At 38.0% G+C, this 20,463-nt stretch overlaps 1 protein-coding gene across 1 annotated transcript; it reads left to right on the top strand.

Moving 5' to 3' along the window:
• The first annotated feature begins 8,241 nt into the window (after positions 1–8,241).
• LOC113769321 lies at positions 8,242–8,631 on the top strand. Its single transcript, XM_027313780.1, has 2 exons — positions 8,242–8,437; positions 8,501–8,631. Exons 1-2 carry the CDS (start codon positions 8,242–8,244, stop codon positions 8,629–8,631), a joined length of 327 nt encoding a protein of 108 aa, XP_027169581.1.
• Positions 8,632–20,463: the final 11,832 nt, after the last annotated feature.

Consider the following 20,463-nt stretch of genomic DNA (forward strand, 5'->3'; position numbering starts at 1 on the left):
ATGCCTAATGAAAACACTACATAGTTCAAAGTTAAAATGCTTGTTGCATTTGACAAATAAATTACTCTATTTGTGTCGGTGGATTTGAATTCAATAAATCATTCAGTTGAATGGATTTGGAATTATGATCAATTGAAATACATTGTTTAGCTGGTTTTTCAAACCAGGGAAATTCCAAAGTTCACAAATATAGTTCAAGCTCTAATTTATTGTATACTAATATTTTACACACCACACCTCCCCTTCCCTCCTCCCTGCAAAAAAAAAAAAAAAAACAAAGATGATCAAGTTGGCCGGCGTAACTGAAATTCATCAACTGTGGTTTTAATTAAGTTGTTTGGTGTTTTCTAACCCCATACAGGCATTAATCATATCATACAAATTTCTTTTTGACATTTCACCAAACACCTTATATGCATTCCCAAATTAACCACTTTTCACATAAACGCCGACATACTACTATGTTTCACATACAAGGTCTAAGTCCTTTCCCACATATTTTTCAACAAAATATTGACAATCAAATCAAATGAAAGATAAATAAATTAAAGCAATATAATCAGGCGATTTTCAAGAAACATGATGGTCTAACCTCTTGGCTGCTATTTTTCATCTGCTCTCTTGCCGAATATCACCACTGTAGCCCTAATAAAATCTCAACCAATTTGTTGGGTCTGCATATGCTAGCATCCAAAATCGATCGATCACCTGGGAGAGAGGGAAAGTGTGGACTAAACAGGAAAATTTTGCCAGAAAAAAATTTCTATTCCATCATATCATAAGGTGAGAAGAAAATAAAAAGATGGCAAGCAACTTTAGATAGACATGATAACCCAAAACCGTTTTCAGAAACCGGTGATTTTTTTACTTTTAGTATTAGTAAGTTTAATTTAAACAAAAGTAAATTTTGTCAAATAATAAGTAAATTAAATTACTCAAAGTGTAAATTTCTATTTCTGACTAAAACTTAGGCATATACTTACTAGTTTTAATAAAAAAACTTACTAAAGTTAATATTAATTATTGTAATATAATATTTAAAAAGTCACTAAAAAATTTGATCTGTCACTAAAGGTAATAGAAACCTATAATAGTAGGTTTGCCTAATATTGTTACCATAATTATAGACACTGTAGCATTGTCCGTAATTATATTTCCACGTTCTCCTCTTTGACAACTCAAAATTTTAATTAAAAATATTTAATCACAAGACAAAACAAAAGCATCCCTCATGTGATCACAATTTCATTTTATGTTCTTTTATAGCCCTGAAAATTAATACATCATTTTGAATAGACAATATAGTATATTTTTCTAAGAACAACTAATTGATCGTATGTATAAACTACAAATTATATTATTTATTTTTTTCTTGGTCCTGAATATGATGGAAAAACTTTTGTCTACCCCATAACATAAAAAAGTTACCACTTTGTTATTAGCCCTCAGATATGAATGACTTATTGAAAAAAAGACATTTTTAATGGTTTCCCTACATACAATCACAAGAAAAAAAGGATGTAAAAGCAAAAAGATTATGATATTAGGTATCTGATAGGTTGCAATTTTATCATTTATTTTATTATTAATTTCCCCTATTACCTGACCCAATGTGGATTAATTATTGGATTCTACTCACTTTTAGTATTTTGCATTTATTTCAGGGAGTAGAACGAAAATATGATAACAAGTGACAATTTGACAAGAAAGGAGTCCAAGTCACAAAACTTATCCCAGGGGCATTGTTGGCAAAGAAAAACTTTTGCCCATTTTAGTAATTGCTAAAGAGGAGAGGACAGCTGAAGTCTTCTTCTCCGCAAGGGGGGCCGCCGCACAGGAGCCAAGCATTAGAATAGATTAGGCATTAGATAGAAAATTAGATATAGCAGAGGATGAGCACTACCTTTGGATTGCTTTTGTTGACTTTTCCGTTGTTAGCTTTTGGGTAGATTTAGCTCACGCATGTCAAGAGCACTTGAAGACTTGAATCATGCTCTGTAGTCTTTCCTTTTGACTTTTGTTTTCCGTCCTTTTGTGGTTTTCCTCCCTCGCATGTTAGGGACAATCAAAAACCCAACTGGCAACTCTCTATAGCTCGCTTTTCTTTGTGATTGGAACGCATTGAAATTTCCCAAACCCAGACAATGGCCGCGGCTATTGCTTCAGTTTTGCATGGGTTTTTCGCATCAAACATGAACTAATTCCCTCACTTTAGTCAAGGAACAACGGAGGCTTTGGTTAGCCTAAAAATTGTGAGATCGATTTAATTTTATCTTTTTCTTTTATTTATTGGTATTCACATATTTCTTGATTGCAGTACTTATGATTATTTAATTAATTGATTGTCTTGGATCCGGATAATTAGTTAACTTGATAATCTATTGTCAATTAGGGCATTTAATCCGTAATTGTTTAATTGCTTTGAATTAGAGACAACTGGCATGATTAGATTTGTGTCAGGGGGATACGCGGGCTAATCTGAAATAACCCTGGTAGTACGTTATTTGGTTAGAATAGGGCTACTCTAATACGTAAGGCAATTGGGGAATTAAATCATATGGGCGTACCTAGAATTATTTCTCAATTAGAGCAGTGATTAACGGGCGTACCTTAATCACAAACACCGTAAAGAGGGGTTGACTGTCATCGCTTGTTTGGCAGTTATAACTTATTTATTAATAAATAATTGGAATTGCGTGTGCATCAGTGATCACTTAGGTGAACCATTGTTGAAGTTATTTCTTGGTTAGACCTTTAATTATTATTACTCTGATTTTAGTGAATTGTCATTTAATTTTTAATTAGCCATTTTATTTTTAGTTGAATTGCTTTAATTATCATCCTTTATACGAAAACACCCCCCGTGCTACTTTGAATTTCAAAAGAGACAAATACTCCCAATCCCTGAGAATATGACCCTACTTGCCCTGTCTACAAATTCATAATTATTTGTGAAAAAACCATCCCATTCAGGTATATCGGATCAAGCAAACTCTTCGGGAATAGGTTGAATCAAGTAACCCATTGCACATCTAGGGTCCCTGTTCCAGTACTTGGAATCGGGTTTTGGTTATTTTAACTGGCAATTATGTTTATTTTTATTATTGTACAGGTTTTGACAACCTGTCAATTTTGGCGCCGTTGCCGGGGACTGGTGTCAGTTATTTGTTTCTTTTTAAGTTCATTTTTGTTCTAATTTTCTTTTGCTTTTCGAGTGTATGCCTCGTTCTTCTCGTACAGGTGAATTAATTTTCGACCCAGAGGTAGAGAAAACTGCGCGTAGAACAAGAAAAGAAACCAGACAACTCAGAAAAGAGCACTCCAGTGCTGCATCTCATAAACCTAAGTCAAGAGTTGAACCAACAGATTCGTTTGGTGACACTTCGAGTGACTCGGACCAAGAGAAAGCCACCATGGCGAATGCACGAACACTAAAGGAGTTGACTGCTTCTGATTTAAATCAGCAGCCTTTATGCATTACTTTCCCGAGTTTGAGTGATAACACTCCATTTGAATTAAAATCTGGGCTAATTCATCTTTTGCCATTATTCCATGATTTATCAGATGAGGAGCCTTACAAGCACCTGCAAGAGTTTGATGTCGTGTGCAACAGTATGAAACCCGCGGGAATCACAGAATAGCAAATAAAAATGAGGGCATTCCCCTTCTCCTTGAAAGACTCTGCAAAATACTATCTACCACCGGATAGTATCACCACATGGGACCAATTGAAGAAAAAATTCTTAGGCAAGTATTTTCCCCGTCTCGAGCTGCAAGTCTAAAAAAGGAGATCTGTGGTATCAAACAGTACCCAGGGGGTCACTTTATGATTATTGGGAGCGATTCAAGAAGTTGTGCATCAAGTGCCTCCAGCACCAAATAAGTGAGCAACTGCTTATCCAATATTTTTACGAGAGGCTACTTTTTAGGGACAGAAGCATAATTGATACTGCAAGTGGAGGGACATTGGTGAGCAAAACTCCTCGGGAAGCATGGGAGCTAATTGAGGGAATGGCTGAGAATTCGCAACAGTTTGGTACGAGAGAGGATGTCCCGATACTCAAAGTGAATGAGGTACAGACATCTTCTATCCAGCAGCAGTTGACTGAGTTAACATCGTTTATTAGGCAACTGGCTGTAGGGAATACATCACAAGCCAAGGTGTGTGGGATTTGCACTGGTATGGGTCATTCTACGAAGATGTGCCCATTGATTCAAGAGGGAAGTGCGGAATAAGTGAACATGGCTGATCACGCGCTCGCGCCAAGAAACCCCTATGACCCGTACTTGAATACGTATAATCCCGGTTGGAGAGATTACCCCAACTTCAGCTATGGAGGACATAGGTAACCCAATTTCACCATCAAATAGACAGCATGGGCATCAACGGCAGTATCAGCCGCGCTCGCCACCACCCCCTTCAAACTCAAGTTCGTCCATGGAGGACATGATGAAGCAATTGATTACTAATCAACAAAAGACGGATTCTGACCTGCAAAATATGAGGAATCAACTAAGACAGATGCAAGCAATGCAGAGCCAAATGAGTCAGATGGCGATAGCAATAAACCGTCTAGAATCCCAAGTCCAAGGTAAATTGCCATCTCAATCTGAAGTGAACCGGAAGAACGTAAGTGCGATGACCCTAAGGAGCGGGAAGGAAATTCAGGGGTTTGAAATCATGGTTCCAAAGGACAAAGATGAGGAGAGGATCGAAAAATGAGCCTGAGAAGCAAGACAGCAATGGCACAAATCCAAAGGTACTTCCGAACCCAGTCGTTACAGTTAAGGCTAACCCGCCTCCCTTTCCTAGCAAACTGGAGAAACCGAAGAAGCAGGACAAGAAGAAGGAGATCCTGGAGGTGTTCTGCAAGGTAGAGATCAATATCCCCCTGTTAGACACAACCAAACAGGTGCCGAAATACGCAAAGTTTTTGAGGGACCTGTGCATCAATCGAAGGAGGCTGAGGGGAGATGAAAAAGTCATCGTGGAGGAGAATGTGTCAGCAGTTCTACAAAGAAATCTCCCACGAAGTACGGAAACCAAGGTATGTTTACTATCCCCTGTAAAATAGGTAACACCTTGATTAGGAAGGTCATGCTGGACCTAGGAACATCGATAAATGTAATGCCAAAATCCATCTATACTTCTCTAAACTTAGGTCCATTAAAAGAAACTGGGATAATCATTCAATTAACTGACCGAACTAATGCATACCCTGATGGGTTGGTTGAGGATGTGTTGATCAAAATTAATGATTTGGTACTCCCAACTGACTTTTATGTGCTTGACATGGATAATGATCATTCCCCCGATCCCTCACCTTTGCTATTAGGTAGACCCTTTCTAAGTACAGTACAGATGAAAATTGATGTTAATAACGGTACGTTGTCCATGGAATTTGATGAAAAAATTGTTCATTTTAATATATTTGATACTATGAAATATCCCTCAAATTCTAACTTTAGTTTCATTTTTTCTTTGAGTGCATTGACCCTACGATGCAGGAAGTGTTTGAAACTGTTGGCAGGGATGAGTTGGAGGTTGCTTTAACCAAACACCTCGAGTTGGAGACAACTTCTGAGGTGGAGTGGAGTGAAGATTTGAAATGCACAATAGGGGCATTACACTCGTTGCCAACCACAACGAAAAGGTATGAAGTTTCACCTATTTTCATTTCCGAATCTCACCAAAGGGTATTACCATCTGTGGTGCAGGCACCTGTGTTAGAGTTGAAACATCTGTCAAAGCACTTGAAATATGCGTATCTGGATGACAACGAAACATTCCCGATGATTATCTAAGCTGCACTCTCGAAAACCCAGGAGAAGAAGCTAATCCGGATCCTTAGAGAGCATAAAGAGCTGATAGGGTGGACCATCACCGACATTAAGGGGATCAGCCCGTCCATCTGTATGCACCGGATTAGGTTGGAAGAGAATGCCAAACCCATACGGCAAGCTCAAAGGAGGCTCAACTCCCTCATAATAGAAGTAGTGAAGAAAGAGATATTGAAGTTGCTCGATGTGTGGATCATTTTTGCGATATCGGATAGCCCATGGGTGAACCCGGTCTAGGTAGTTCCAAAGAAAGCAGGAATGACAGTGGAGGCCAACCAAACGGGTGAACTCGTACCAGTGCGCAAACCCACCGAGTGGAGGTAGTGTATTGACTACCGCAGATTGAATGCTGTCACCAAAAAGGACCATTTTTCTCTCCCTTTCATTGACCAAATGGTTGAACATTTAGTTTGTCGGGTTTTTTTTATTATTTTTTGGATGGATTTTTAAGGTATTTCCAGATAACAATAGCACTAGAGGATCAAGAGAAGACGACCTTCACGTGCCCTTTCGGGATCTTTGTATATAGACGGATGCCATTTGGGTTGTGCAATGCGCCTGCAACATTCCAGAGATGTATGGTAAGCATTTTTTCTGAATATGTGGAGAAAATTATTGAAATTTTCATGGACGATTTTAGTATGTATGGTGATAGTTTTGATACTTGTCTATATAACCTGAAATTGATCCTATTGAGATGTATAGAGATCAATCTTGTGTTTAATTGAAAAAAAATGTCATTTTATGGTTGAATATGGGATAGTCTTAGGTCATGTTGTGTCTACTAAAGGTATAGAGGTTGACAGGGCTAAAATAGACATTATATCTGTTTTATCTTACCCCGCGAGTGTGCGGGAGGTGCGCTCTTTTCTTGGCCATGCAGGTTTTTATCGAAGGTTCATCAAGGATTTCTCGAAAATTGGAGCCCCGTTGTTCCACCTCTTACAAAAAGATGTGGCCTTTGAATTCGATGACAAGTGTGAAAGAGCTTTCGAAAAGTTGAAGGAGCTATTGACCTCGCCACCGATCATTCAACCCCCTGACTGGAGTTTGCCATTTGAGATCATGTGCGATACCAGTGATCATACTGTAGGGGCTGTATTGGGGCAAAGAGTAGAAAAGGGAGCTCACATCATCGATTCTGCATCCCGAGCCTTGAATGGGGCACAACTGAATTACTCAACCACTGAGAAGGAGCTGCTTGCAGTTATTTTTACTTTAGAAAAGTTTAGGTCATATTTGTTAGGTGTTAAAGTTATTATTTTTTCTGATCATGCAGCGTTAAGGTACCTAATGACTAAGAAAGAGGCGAAATCGAGGCTCATAAGGTGGATATTGCTCCTACAGGAATTTGACCTGGAGATAAAGGATAAAAGAGACTCAGAGAATCTAGTAGCCGACCATTTGAGTCGCATACCAGTCGGAGAGGAGAACGAGCCATTGAAGGATGCATTCCCTGAAGAACATTTATTTTCTTTGAATTCTCAATTGCCTTGGTATGCAGATCTAGTTAACTACTTGGTAACTGCTAATTTTCCTGCAGGTTGGCCAAAATTGAAGAGAGACAAATTGAAGAGCGATTCCAAGTATTTCATTTGGGATGACCCGTACTTGTGAAAGAGATGTGCTGACCAAGTGATAAGACGATATGTAAGTGAAGCCGAATTTCAGTCAATTTTAAGTTTTTGTCATACTTTTGCCTGTGGAAGTCATTTTGGACCCAAGAGAACTGCTCATAAGGTATTAGAAAGTGGGTTTTATTGGCCTTCGATTTTTAAAGACGCATATTTGTTTTGTAAATCATGTGATCGATGTCAAAGGGTAGGTAATATAGCCCGTAGAGATCATATGCCCCAAGTCCCGTTGATTTTTATAGAAATTTTTTATGTTTGGGATATAGATTTTATGGGGCCTTTTCTTACTTCATTTGGTTTTATATATATTTTGTTGACAGTCGATTATGTGTCTAAATGGGTGGAGGTTAAGTCCACCCGGACTAATGATTCGAAAGTGGTTGCAGATTTTATCAGATCTAATATTTTTGTGAGTTTTGAGATGCCAAGAGCCATTGTTAGTAACAGGGGGGCGCACTTCTGCAACAAAACCATAGCTGCACTGTTTCGCAAATACGGTGTACTCCATAGGGTCTCAACGTCGTACCATTCTCAAACCAATGGTCAAGCGGAGGTATCGAATCGGGAAATTAAGTTCATCTTGGAGAAAATGGTGCCACCCGATAGGAAGGACTGAAGTCAAAGGCTGGAAGATGCACTTTGGGTCTATCGGACGGCGTACAAGATCCCCATAGGGATGTCACCGTACAGATTGGTATTTGGAAAGCCGTGTCACCTTCCGATGGAGTTTGAGCACAAGATTTTTTGGGCTATTAAACAGTGTAACATGAACCTAGAAGAGACCGGTGCCCAGCGGAAGTTGAATTTGCGAGAATTGGAGAAGATCCGGAATGAAACCTACGAGAATGCACTAATTTACAAAGAGAGGAGCCGAGCATTTCATGACCAACAAGTCTCTAGGAAAACCTTTGAAGTTGGTCAAAAGATTCTTCTGTACCAATCCAGGCTCAAGCTCTTCCCAGGTAAGCTACGCTCCCGTTGGATTGGACCTTTTATTGTTACTCACGTCTTTCCCTATGGTGCAGTTGAAATCCAGAGTGCTAAGACCGACAATAAGTTTGTGGTGAATGGACACTGTCTCAAACATTATTACGAAGCCTTTCCAAGTGGAGAAGTGGAGACGATAAGTTTAGATGCACCGCCGTATCCCGATTAGTGACGCTTTGCCATGTCTAACCAAAGACATTAAAGAAAAACGCTCATTGGGAGGTAACCCAATTTCTTTTAGCTGTTTGTTCGGTTCTGTTTGATAGTTTAAATATGTTTTCCTTGATTTTGACTGATTTCGGGTTTCAATTTTCGTTTTTGATGATTCGTAGGTGTCTCTCTGATATGACACGCCCGCGTCAAGTCGTATGGAGAGCTCATGGTCAGAAGGATTCTTGCCTTTTTGACGCGCCCGTGTCAAGTCGTATAAAGAGCTCATGGTCAGAAGGATTCTTGCCTTTTTGACGCGCCCGCGTCAAGTCGTATGGAGAGCTCATGGTCAGAAGGGTTCCAACCCTCTTGACATGCCCACGTCACGTTCGCGAGAAAAGCAAGTATTCAAAACTCGAGAACGGTTTTCGATTTCCTGTTAATCTCTAATTTTGAATTTTGAAAATAAGTCTTGTAATAATAATAATATAAAAAAATGATAATAATAATAATAATAATTTAAAATTAATTAAATTAAAAAAAGTTAAAAAAATAAATAAATTTAATTAATTATAAAAAAAAAGTCTTCCGTTTAGCTATAACTGTTGTTTCCAAAATTAGAATGTACAAAAAAAAATCTAAAAATGAAAAAATGGAAAAAAAAACTATTTTATTTTAGTTTTTCTCTTTTTTCTTTTCTTTCTTTCTTTTTCTTTTTTTTCTTTCTTTCTTCTCTCCTGTTTCTTCTCTTGTTCGATCGAAGCCCTTGTCCGCCGCCGCTCACTTCGCCCACAGCTTAAGCCGCCAGCTCCGCCTTCTCTCTCCCTCGCGCGCGCTCTCTCTTCTACCCTTTGGTCCGCCACTGTCGCGCGCACGCCACCAGTCGCCCAGACCACTGCGGACAGGAACCGCGGGCCGCCACCCACCTCACCTCCTCCGCTGTTCGCTGTTCTCTGTCTCTCTCTCTCCTCGCAGCTCTCTTTTTCCCTTGCTCGCCGCCGTCTCCTCCTTACGTCATGCCGCCGCCGTCGGCTCTCGAAGCCTAGGTGCCGCGCGTCTCCCCTCGTCGCTTTCTCTCGTTGCCGCCTCCCACGATCTCTTTGCCCCTCATTTCTTTTTTTTCACCTCGCACGCACACCGCCTTCCAACCCCGCGCGCACGTCACTCGCTGCCGGCCGCCGCTTTGTCAAACGCCACCCCAGCAGCTGCGCGCCTCGTCTCTCTCGCTCTCTACCCACGCCATCCACCGTCCACAGTCAGCCGCTGCCACCACAGGCCGCGGTCATTCCTCTCTCTCTCTTGCTGTGCCTCTGTTCCCCTTTGTTAGCCACCACCAGTCCCACCTTCTTCAACTATCGAACAGTGGAGGTATTTCAAACTTGTTTCCCAATTCCTCAATAGTGTTTGGTGTCGTTTGGGGTTCTCATTAGTGTGGGTCTGCCGTTTAAGTTGTTTCAGCAACTCGGTGGGTATTTTGACTACAATTGATTCGTTCTATCTTATTGGCTGATTGATTGGAAGTTGGGAGTTTGGGATTGCTTTGCTACTGTCAGATTTCTGAATTGTTATTGCTTGAATTGTTGTCTTCTTGGGACTTTTACTACGATTTCGGTTGGTGAAGTTGTACACTCAATTTTTCACCAGTGGTACTGGTTGGAGTGTTTTCCCTTGAATTTGTTAACTCTATTTGCTTGGATATTTGATTGATTGCCAAGGGCTTGTAACTACGTTGCTATAGCTAAATTTCTGATCTGATATTGCTGGATTTAGCATATTATTGGGGAAATTGTTACGGTTTGACTGGTGGGGGCATTTGTTGGATTTTTAGAGTGCCTTTGTTGAGTTTGTGGGTGGACACCATTTGCTTGTTGACTGACTGCATTGGGTGGTCCCTGTGCTTATTAAATTCCTTTTGCTCGTTTCTGGTTGATGATAATAGTTGGGCATCCTGTGCTTATTGAGTGCTATTGTTGCATTGTTGGACAATTGGTATAAATTGTGGGTGACCCAATTGTATATTTTCTGGTTGACTACATTGGCATTTGCTGGTTCTTCTTGTCTCTGGTTGCTTGGAGTGACAATTGGTGACTATGGTGAGACCGAAATCAGCTTCTAGGTCTAGAGCCTCTCAATCTCAACCCTTACCCCAACCCTCCATTCTAGTAAACACACCTACCAACCAACCCTCCTCTTCTAGTGTTCAAACCCGCTTGGGTAGGGGTAGGGGTGCTCATGTGAATGCCCCCATTTACTTTGGGGGGCATTTGAATTCACTAGACCTGCCGATCAGTAGAGATACGCTAAGATTTGTGAGCGGCGTATCATCCCGTGTAAATGCTCTGACGAGTTGATTATGGATGTTTTGGGGATCCAGGAGGAAGTTGAGCGCATGTTTACCGCCATTGGGTGGCGACCTTATCCTGCTATCTTCCGCCCCACTTTTGTCGAGTAGACTAGGGAGTTTTACTCCACTTTTGAGTTTGAATTTCCTACAAGGTATATCGTGGAGACCTCAAATGTCATTCATTTCCGTCTAATGGGTCAGGAGTTCAATTTCTCTATTACTCAGTTTAATCTGGCATTTGGGTTCATTACTCCGGAGTATGCCGAGACTAGGGAGAACGCTGAGAGTGCTTGTGATTATGTGGAGCCATTTCTATCCTCATACCACGAGGTGTGGAGGGGCATGTCTATCGACAGGCATCGCTATGACCCTTCTCGATCTAGGAGCTCTTTTCTTTCGGACCCTAGTGCCCGATATGTCCAGCGCCTCCTAGCCTACAGCTACTCGGGTCGCAAGAACAGCTCCGGTATACTCTCTCAACCCGAGTTCTTTTTCATCTGGAGTATGAAAAATAATATCAAGGTCAACCTGGGATGTTGGTTGGCGGCACAGTTCAAGATCGTCTTGCCAAAAAAGAACAAACCCCTGGTCGTCGGGTCCTACATTACACAGTTGACAGTATAGCTGGGGGTTCTTAATTTATAGGATCACGACCTTCATTTGACATGTGAAATGGAATTCCTGAATGCAGAGTGCTTGGAGAGGATGGGAGTTCTTGAGTACGTCGATGGTTCGTACCTGTTCACTCCCCTGGGGCTGCCTCGCGCTCCCCCGCGCTCCTTGTTTGCTCGTTTGTCCCCTACTGGCAATGAGGCCGGCCCATCTACCTCCACCCCCAGGGGCTGCTGACTGGAATCAATTTCGGACTCAAGTTCAAAATCTGGAGGCTCGGATGACCAACATCGATGCTAACGTGCATAGCATGACGCAGAATTTGGCAGCTCTCATGTATCATGTGGGTCTTACGCCTCAATTTGGTTATCACCCACCACTTTGACCCGACTTCAAGGAAGTGTTGTTGCCCTTTCTCCTACTTTTGATGTTTATTTGCTACATTGAGGGCAATGTATCGTTTAGGTGTGGGAAGGATCAGTTGGGGTATTAGTTTTTCTAATTTTTAGTTTTTAGATGTTTTTCCTTTATTTTTAGTTTGTTATTTGTTTATTTTCGTTTAGTCTCTTTCTTACTTTTTATGATTAGCTCTCATGTGAATGCCGGAGTTTGATGTTAGATTGTTGACTCTAATTCTACTATTGCCAAGTTTTAATAATAAAAGTGTATCCAGTTAATGTGGTTGAATCCAACAACATTTCTTCGGTGAATATCAGTAATTGCTTGACTCTTGTGATTTCGTTGTTAACTTTTCTAGGCATAGGGAATGACTGTTGGCATTTGAATGTGAATTGGTCCAATATTGACTTTAATTCTCCATGTTTGGCAATAATGAGGCTAACTGCTTCTATTTTTATTTTTAGCAGTGTTATTCTGCGTTATTGAGTTATTTGGCTGTAAATAAGGTTGACTGTACTCCACTATTTGTTACTACTGAATAACCGGGGATTTTCACCTAAAGTGTCGTTTCTCTCGTCAAAAAATAGTAATTTCTATGAGTACGTGGTCGTATAGCGATAGGAGCTGAGTAACCGGACTCCTTCATCTGAAAAATGTCGGAGTTCGCGTCAAAAAGCTCCAATGGCTAGAGACTAAGTCTTTTGTGCTATTTTTTTTAAAAAAAAAAAGAAGAAAAAAATAAATAATGAAAAAAAAGTGAATGTTGTGTTAGTGTGTAATAGAAGTCAGCTTGCCAATTTATGAAATTAATGTTGAGATTTTGGTTAATATTTGGACCATTTGCTGATAAATGTTGTTCGCCATTCCTTTTTCTTAGATTAGTTAATCTGGAATTGAAGGAGTTTGTGGTTTAGAAACTAATCGGGGTAATGTTTCTCGGATTTTGATCACTGATGCTTGATATATGATTTTTCTTAATATCTTGGTAATATGGTAGATAGAACAATAGTCATTGTCAAATATTGGTGTTTGTTTACTGTTCTTATGCTTGAGGACAAGCATGGTTTAGGTGTGGGGGGAATTGATAGGTTACAATTTTATCATTTATTTTATTATTAATTTCCCCTATTACCTGACCCGATGTTGATTAATTATTGGATTCTACTCACTTTTAGTATTTTGCATTTATTTCAGGGAGTAGAACGAAAATATGATAACAAGTGCCAATTTGACAGGAAAGGAGTCCAAGTCACAGAGCTTATCCCAGGGACATTGTTGGCAAAAAAAAACTTTTGCCCATTTTAATAATGGCTGAAGAGGAGAGGACAGCTGAAGTCTTCTTCCCCGCAAGGGGAGCCGCCGCACAGAAGCCAAGCACTAGAATAGATTAGGCATTAGATGGAAAATTAGATCTAGCAGAGGATGAGCACTACCTTTGGATTGCTTTTGTTGACTTTTTCGTTGTTAGCTTTTGGGTAGATTTAGCTCACATATGTCAAGAGCACTTGAAGACTTGAATCATGCTCTGTAGTCTTTCCTTTTGACTTTTGTTTTCCGTCCTTTTGTGGTTTTCCTCCCTCGCATGTTAGGGACAATAAAAAATCCAACTGGCAACTCTCTATAGCTCGTTTTTCTTTGTGATTGGAACGGATTGAAATTTCCCAAACCCAGACAATGGCCGCGGCTATTGTTTTAGTTTTGCATGGGTTTTTCGCATCAAACATGAACTAATTCCCTCATTTTAGTCAAGGAACAACGGAGGCTTTGGTTAGCCTAAAAATTGTGAGATCGATTTAATTTTATCTTTTTCTTTTATTTATTGGTATTCGCATATTCCTTGATTGCAGTACTTATGATTATTTCATTAATTGATTGTCTTGGATCCGGATAATTAGTTAATTTGATAATCTATGGTCAATTAGGGCATTTAATCCGTAATTGTTTAATTGCCTTGAATTAGAGACAACTGGCATAATTAGATTTGTGTCAGGGGATATGCGGGCTAATATGAAATAACACTGGCAGTGCCTTATTTGGTTATAATAGGGCTCCTCTAATACGTAAGGCAATTGGAAAATTAAATTTTATGGGCGTACCTAGGATTATTTCTCAATTAGAGCAGTGATTAACGGGCATACCTTAATCACCGACACAGTAAGGAGGGGTTGACTGCCATCGCTTGTTTGGCAATTATAACTTATTTATTAATAAATAAGTGGAATTGCGTCTGCATCGGTGATCAATTAGGAACATTGCCGAAGTTATTTCTTGACTAGACCTTTAATTATTATTACTCTGATTTTAGTGAATTGTTATTTAATTTTTAATGGGCCATTTTATTTTTAGTTGAATTGCTTTAATTATCATCCTTTATAGGAAAACACTCCCTGTGTTACTTTGAATTTCAAAAGAAACAAATACCCCCAATCCCTGAGGATACGACCCTACTTGTCCTATCTATAAATTCATAATTATTTGTGAAAAAAAAAGCCATCTCATTCAGGTATATCAGATCAAGCAAACTCTTCGGAAACAGGGTGAATCAAGTAACCCATTGCACACTTAGGGTCCCTCCTCTAGTACTTGGAATCGGGTTTTGGTTACTTTAACTGGCAATTAGATTTATTTTTATTATTGTACAGGTTTCGACAACCTGTCAGTATCGGTATTAGAATTTCTATTGACAATACAGTTTTATTAAATCTCTCTATCAAGTGGAGGAAAAATCAAAGTAGAATTTTCTGAGTTTTGGAGCATCCATGGCATTGCCTCCTTTTTACATGGCTAATTAGCTTAAAATAATTAAGTTTTTCGGTTTGCCCAATAGATGTTCGGGACTAAAGTGGTAGGGCTACTGATCAAGCTTGGAAATTTTGGACTTGAACTTCCCATATGTCATTACGTTTTCTTCATCAGTGCATTGTTTGCATTGGTATAGATGTATAGTTTTCTGCATGAATATCATTAGTGATACTTACTTCATTTTTTTCTAATTTGGGTTGGATTGCTTTGTTTGTCAAAGCTTGAATCAACTCAAACTCTACAAGATACAAGTTGACAACCATTTGAAGACCTTAAGCTTGCTAAAATTAAGATTGCATCAACATAATATAGAGCAATTAGTAAAAGTTGCATTAAAAATGGTAGAAATTTTTAAAGAAGCAACTGGAGGGGAAAAGGAGCAGAGAAGCCATTTGAGGGGAACATGAATGTTGTGGTAGGGAAGAGCTAGTAAGTGATAGTTCAATAATTATTAAACGACTTTTTGTAGTTTTTGAATTTGGCACATTTATTGTAGAGGTGGAAAAGGGTATAGCCTTCTAAGCCCGTTTCTTAATTTTTTTGGAGTATTTTTTTTCTTTTGTTTAATTCATACATCTATATATGCGTTGAATGAGGAAATGTTTAAAGAGTATGTATGTTGTATAAATACATATGCTTTTATGCTACAACCAATTTTTAAATTTTCTTTTTTGGTCCTAAATATGATGGAAAAACTTTTGCCTACTTCGTCATAACTTTTAGATGTGCATGATCGATTGAACATAACATTTTTTAAACAATTGCTTCCATACTTAGATTCACAAGAAAAAACTGTTGTTTCCAAACTTTGACCGGACCTTCTGGTCCAACTGGTCAGACCGAGAACCAGCCAACCATCCAATTTGAGTTATCCTATAAAATCACTTGACAAAAAACTCCATCAAATTCAATCAAAAACCTAATTAGATTGGAAATCAATAAAATCAATTAGAACTCGATTTTTTAAATTTCTATCTTGATGATTTTTTTTCCTTCCATCGATCTCCGACTTGCACAAAGAAAGAAACGAATTTGTAGATCGAAATTAGCAGAACAAGTCCATTATTTAAATTCTCTAAGCCCAATTCCATACAGCTAGTTCTTGAAGATCTCAAATCAAGCAGGAGGAAAGAGGAAAAAAAAGGAGCAAAGAAGGGAAGAGAATAGCCTGAAACAAATTTACATATTTAGATTAGAAAAGCAATTCCATTATCTAATTCTCTGAGCCCAATTCCATACCGCTTGTTTTTGAAAGATTTCAAATCTGACGGAGGGAAAAAAAGAACAAAGAAGGGAAGAGAAGAGAGAGAAGGGAAAAAGAAAAGAAAATAACAATAAAAAGAGAGAGTTTTCATATGTGTATACATGTGTGTGATAAAAGAAAGAAAAGAATCTTGGAATGGAGAAAGAAGAAGAAAAAAGGAAAATTGGAGAAGGAACTTGGGCTCTGTATAAGAGAGGTGATGGCTGCATAAGAAACTAACAGGCAAATGGATCTAGATTTGACATGTATTAGCTTGGAATGCCCTACAACTTTTTAATAATTTTATTTTGACCCTTTCATGTTTTAACAAAGTGCAAAATAACATGTTACATTTCTACCTATAACTTTTAAATTTTTTTTAAATGGAATCCTTTTGGACTAAATCTAAACTCAAAAAATATGTATCTAAAGTTATAAACAACCAATTTAAGTGGAACTTTTATGTGATGTATTAATATTATAATATTAGTATATATTTATGACACATTTATGATGTCATCCGGTTTGAACCCCGAGCTTGCTGATCAGACCTATTGATTCCTGACCCATGAACTCCACTGAGTCGCAAACCAGTCTGAGTTTCAAGACACTGGAAAAAATTGGAGTGTAAAAGTAAAAATAATACTCATTGTTTGAAGCAGCTTGTGGTATCAGTGATTACAGATTTTACTGACGTGTAATTATCAATATTACCGATTCTATTTATTTATTTTATTTTATTTGGTTTCAAATGCCGAAGCTATTACTCCTGCAAATGGATTTACATCTATATTGATAGGCACATTGATATGTTGTAAAATTCATTATGTTATCCTGCTGACACTTTATTCTTATTCATTTTTCTATTAGTTCATGTTTTGCTATGTAGTAACTATGATAGAACTCTGCTATGGTGCATAGACCAAGTTGCTAAGCATTAAACTGGAGATGATGATAGCTATAATAGAGTTTGGTAGATGAGGGCTGCATAGTTTCTTCTGCTTGTCTCTTTTCATCTTTAATTCTACCCTTTCCTCCCACTTATTTGGCATGTGAACATGTTAGTTTTCTATATATAGCTATGCATCTTCAACGCATGTTGTTACCTTTGTTCTATTTGGAAGGCCTGCATGAGCGACTCCTATTACGACAAAGCAGTTATGTTGACATGATTGTGGTAAGTGAAGGCAAAACCTTTATACTTGCAATCCACATTTTTACTAATTTATGAAAAATATCAGAGTTTATCTTATATGCATTGACGGTGTATACACTATCATTCTTAAATACATGCCACATATAAAAGAAGATGATATTCATACTCAAATTGGAATTAAGTGGCATACATCTAAGGGTAAAAGTGTATACATTGTCAACGTATACAAGATTAATTCAAAATATTATACATTAACCAATTTGTTTTCTTCTGTTTTGTGTGTATTATATCAATCTTGAAAATGCAATTCCTCTTGTAATACATTTTACATTCTTCTACTGGCCTTCTCTTCTTATTGTTTCAATAGGGTCTCAAATACAACGTATTTTTTGCTTGTGGTTTAAGGTCAAACTTAACTAGGTACAATTTCAGGCATTAATGGAAGGAAAAAAGTGTAGTTTTAGTCCTCTATATTTAGACACTATGTAGTTTTAGTCTTTAAAGTTTTGGCAAAAGTAAATATGGTTCTTAATGTTTAATATGTATCTAGTTTTTGTTCTTAAGGTTTTGGCAAGAACAAATTCAGTCCCTAATGTATCCAATTTAAAGTAGATTTAACACATTTGATGAATTTTTCCTAATTACTTCACGTCTAATCATGTGTCTGTTAAATTAATTTCAAAATAAAGAAGAAAAATAATATTTAGCTTTAAACAACAAGGACTAATGATTCATGTGCTAACTAATTAACTAGTAAATAGAAGTCAAATTTTAATCTAAAAAGCTAAAGCAAGTCGGAGCACCTAGTTCATCGATCCAGAACTTATTTTCACTTCCTATCCCCATGGGCCCTAAGCAAAAAATACATAGTTTTGGTTTTTTGATTTTCTGGTCCCCACAAGGTTGCTCTCTTGTATATTTAATTAAAGCTCCAAAAATAACTAATGGTATTTCTAAGCTGCATCTAAGTTATTCTTTTTCTCCAAATTTGGAATTGTTAATTGTCCAAAATAATTTATTGCAAGAGAAAAGTTTCTTGCTATTACATAAATCGGAATAATTAGGTTGAATAGTTCAAAATAATTTATTGTAAGTGAAATGTTTTTATTTGGTTTAGTAACTAAAGTTGAAACTCTAGCAATTATAGGTTATACATTCAAATCCTCTCTATCCCTCTTGGCTTCTTAAATATGTATATGTGTGTCTGTGTGTGTGTCTGTGTGTGTAGGCAATTAGAGGTTGTAGAGTCAAATCCCCTTTATCCCTCTTGACTTCTTAAATTTCCCCATCCTTGCTCTCTCTCTAATGCGAAACGTAATCAGGACTTCATGGGATGCAATATCAGACCATGACCAGTCCTAAGATCAATACTATATCCTATGCCGATCATAGTTGGATTAGCTTTTTATTTTTTTTGTTTCTTTTCCATTTTTAGTTGTAATTCCTTTTCCTTTTTAGTTTAGAACTTCTTAACTATATATAGGTACATGGTAGGGTTTGTTTTATTAGAGTTTTGATATATTATATAAATTTCAACTCAATTGAGTTAGGATTTATTCCTATTCTTAAGTAAGCTCAAGTAGAAGATCTTGTTGATTCTTATTGGGTTCTGGTTTGAATCCTAATTGTATGTTAGGGTTGATCATGAATCACCCTTGGATCACTTCTTTGAATTAATTTGTGAAATTATTCCATTAAATTTGCTTTTGTTGTTGCATCAATTGGCATTAGAGTAAGATTCACTTGTTCTTGAATTATAACCAATGGTCGGTGACAAGTCCAACGATGAACCTTGTGCCCTGAAAATCGAGATTCAAATTTACAGTAAGCGCTTGGATCATTGGAAGCATGATCAAAATGAACAAAGGACCCAATTGGGTCGTATACCAGCAACTTTGGATTCAGTTATTCAATCTTTGGATTGTATAGGTATTCTGGGACAAAACAGACAATGTGATCGGGATGAGAGGTTGGCTCTTGACTAAAACTGAGTCAGTGATGAACAAAGAAGACCTTGCAGTGACCAACCCTATGGGGTGAGATTCGTCAGGGAGATGAAACCCTAGTTGCTTTTGGCTGATAGCCCTAATCATCGAGGTTTTGAACGTCGTAAGTGAGAAGTTGAAAATTTTAAGTTAAAAGTGGTTGTCCCATCTTTTAATGGTGATTTGGGTATCAAGGAATTTTTGGATTGGATTGTGAAAATTGATGGATTCTTCGACTACATGGAAATCCTAGAGACTCCTGGAGACTTGACAAGTCAAACTCATGGCTTATCGATTGAAGGGTGGAACTTTATCTTGGTGAGAACAATTGCAAAATCAAGGGCATCGCCTAGGAAAACATATTGTAAAGACACGAATCAAGATGAAGCGTCTTCTGACTACTAGATTTTTACCGCTAGATTATGAGCAGTGTATATTTTTGCAATTTTAACATAAGATTATTCATGAATATTATTCAGAGCTTTTACACCTACTTTCCTGCAACAATTTAATGGGGACCGAGAGATGACTTGTCTCGAGATTTCTTGATGGATTGAGTTAGTTAGTTTGGGCAGGAATTGGTATTCAATCGGTTCTTACATTGTCAGATGTGAACAGCCTAGCCTTGAAAGTTGAGTTTAATTTGGCATGGAAAAGAAATGCAAGGAGAGGGAGTTCACATGATCTTGAAGAGTTCGTCGAACCAACAACTGAAGAAAAGTATTGGCCAACACCGAAAGTTCCTTAAGGCAAATATAGGGAAGATAAAATGTCAGTTGGTGAAGTAAAGAGAGCTACAAAAAAGGCCAATACCAATCCAAACCCTCCACGAAATACTAAAACTAGCACAAATCCCTATGATAAGCCAATAGGGGATAAGTGTTGGAGGTGTTAACAACCTAGGCACCATTCAAATATTTGTCCATAGCAATGATTTGAGAATTTTGCTGAGACTATTATAGCTGTAGACAAAGGAGAGGAAGAAGAAGAAGAAGAAGAAGATACCTATGAGCTGATGACAAGGAGGAAGAATATGAACAGTTGGTGTATATGATGCAAAAAATCGAGTCTAAGGTAGAGAAGGATATTGATACACAATGAGAGCAAATATTTCGAACCAAGTGAATATTTTCTAATCAACTTTTTGACCTGGCGGTTGATAGTGGTTGCTATGAAAATATTATTTCTAGTGCCTTGGTTGAACTACTGAATTTGCCTATTAAGAAACATCCTGAGCCTTACCTGATTGGTTGGATAAAGGATATGCAACCTATTAAAGTAGGTGAGAGATGTTTAGTTCTTTTATCCAT

Source organism: Coffea eugenioides, chromosome 4 (assembly GCF_003713205.1).
Source record: "Coffea eugenioides isolate CCC68of chromosome 4, Ceug_1.0, whole genome shotgun sequence".
NCBI lineage: Eukaryota > Viridiplantae > Streptophyta > Magnoliopsida > Gentianales > Rubiaceae > Coffea > Coffea eugenioides.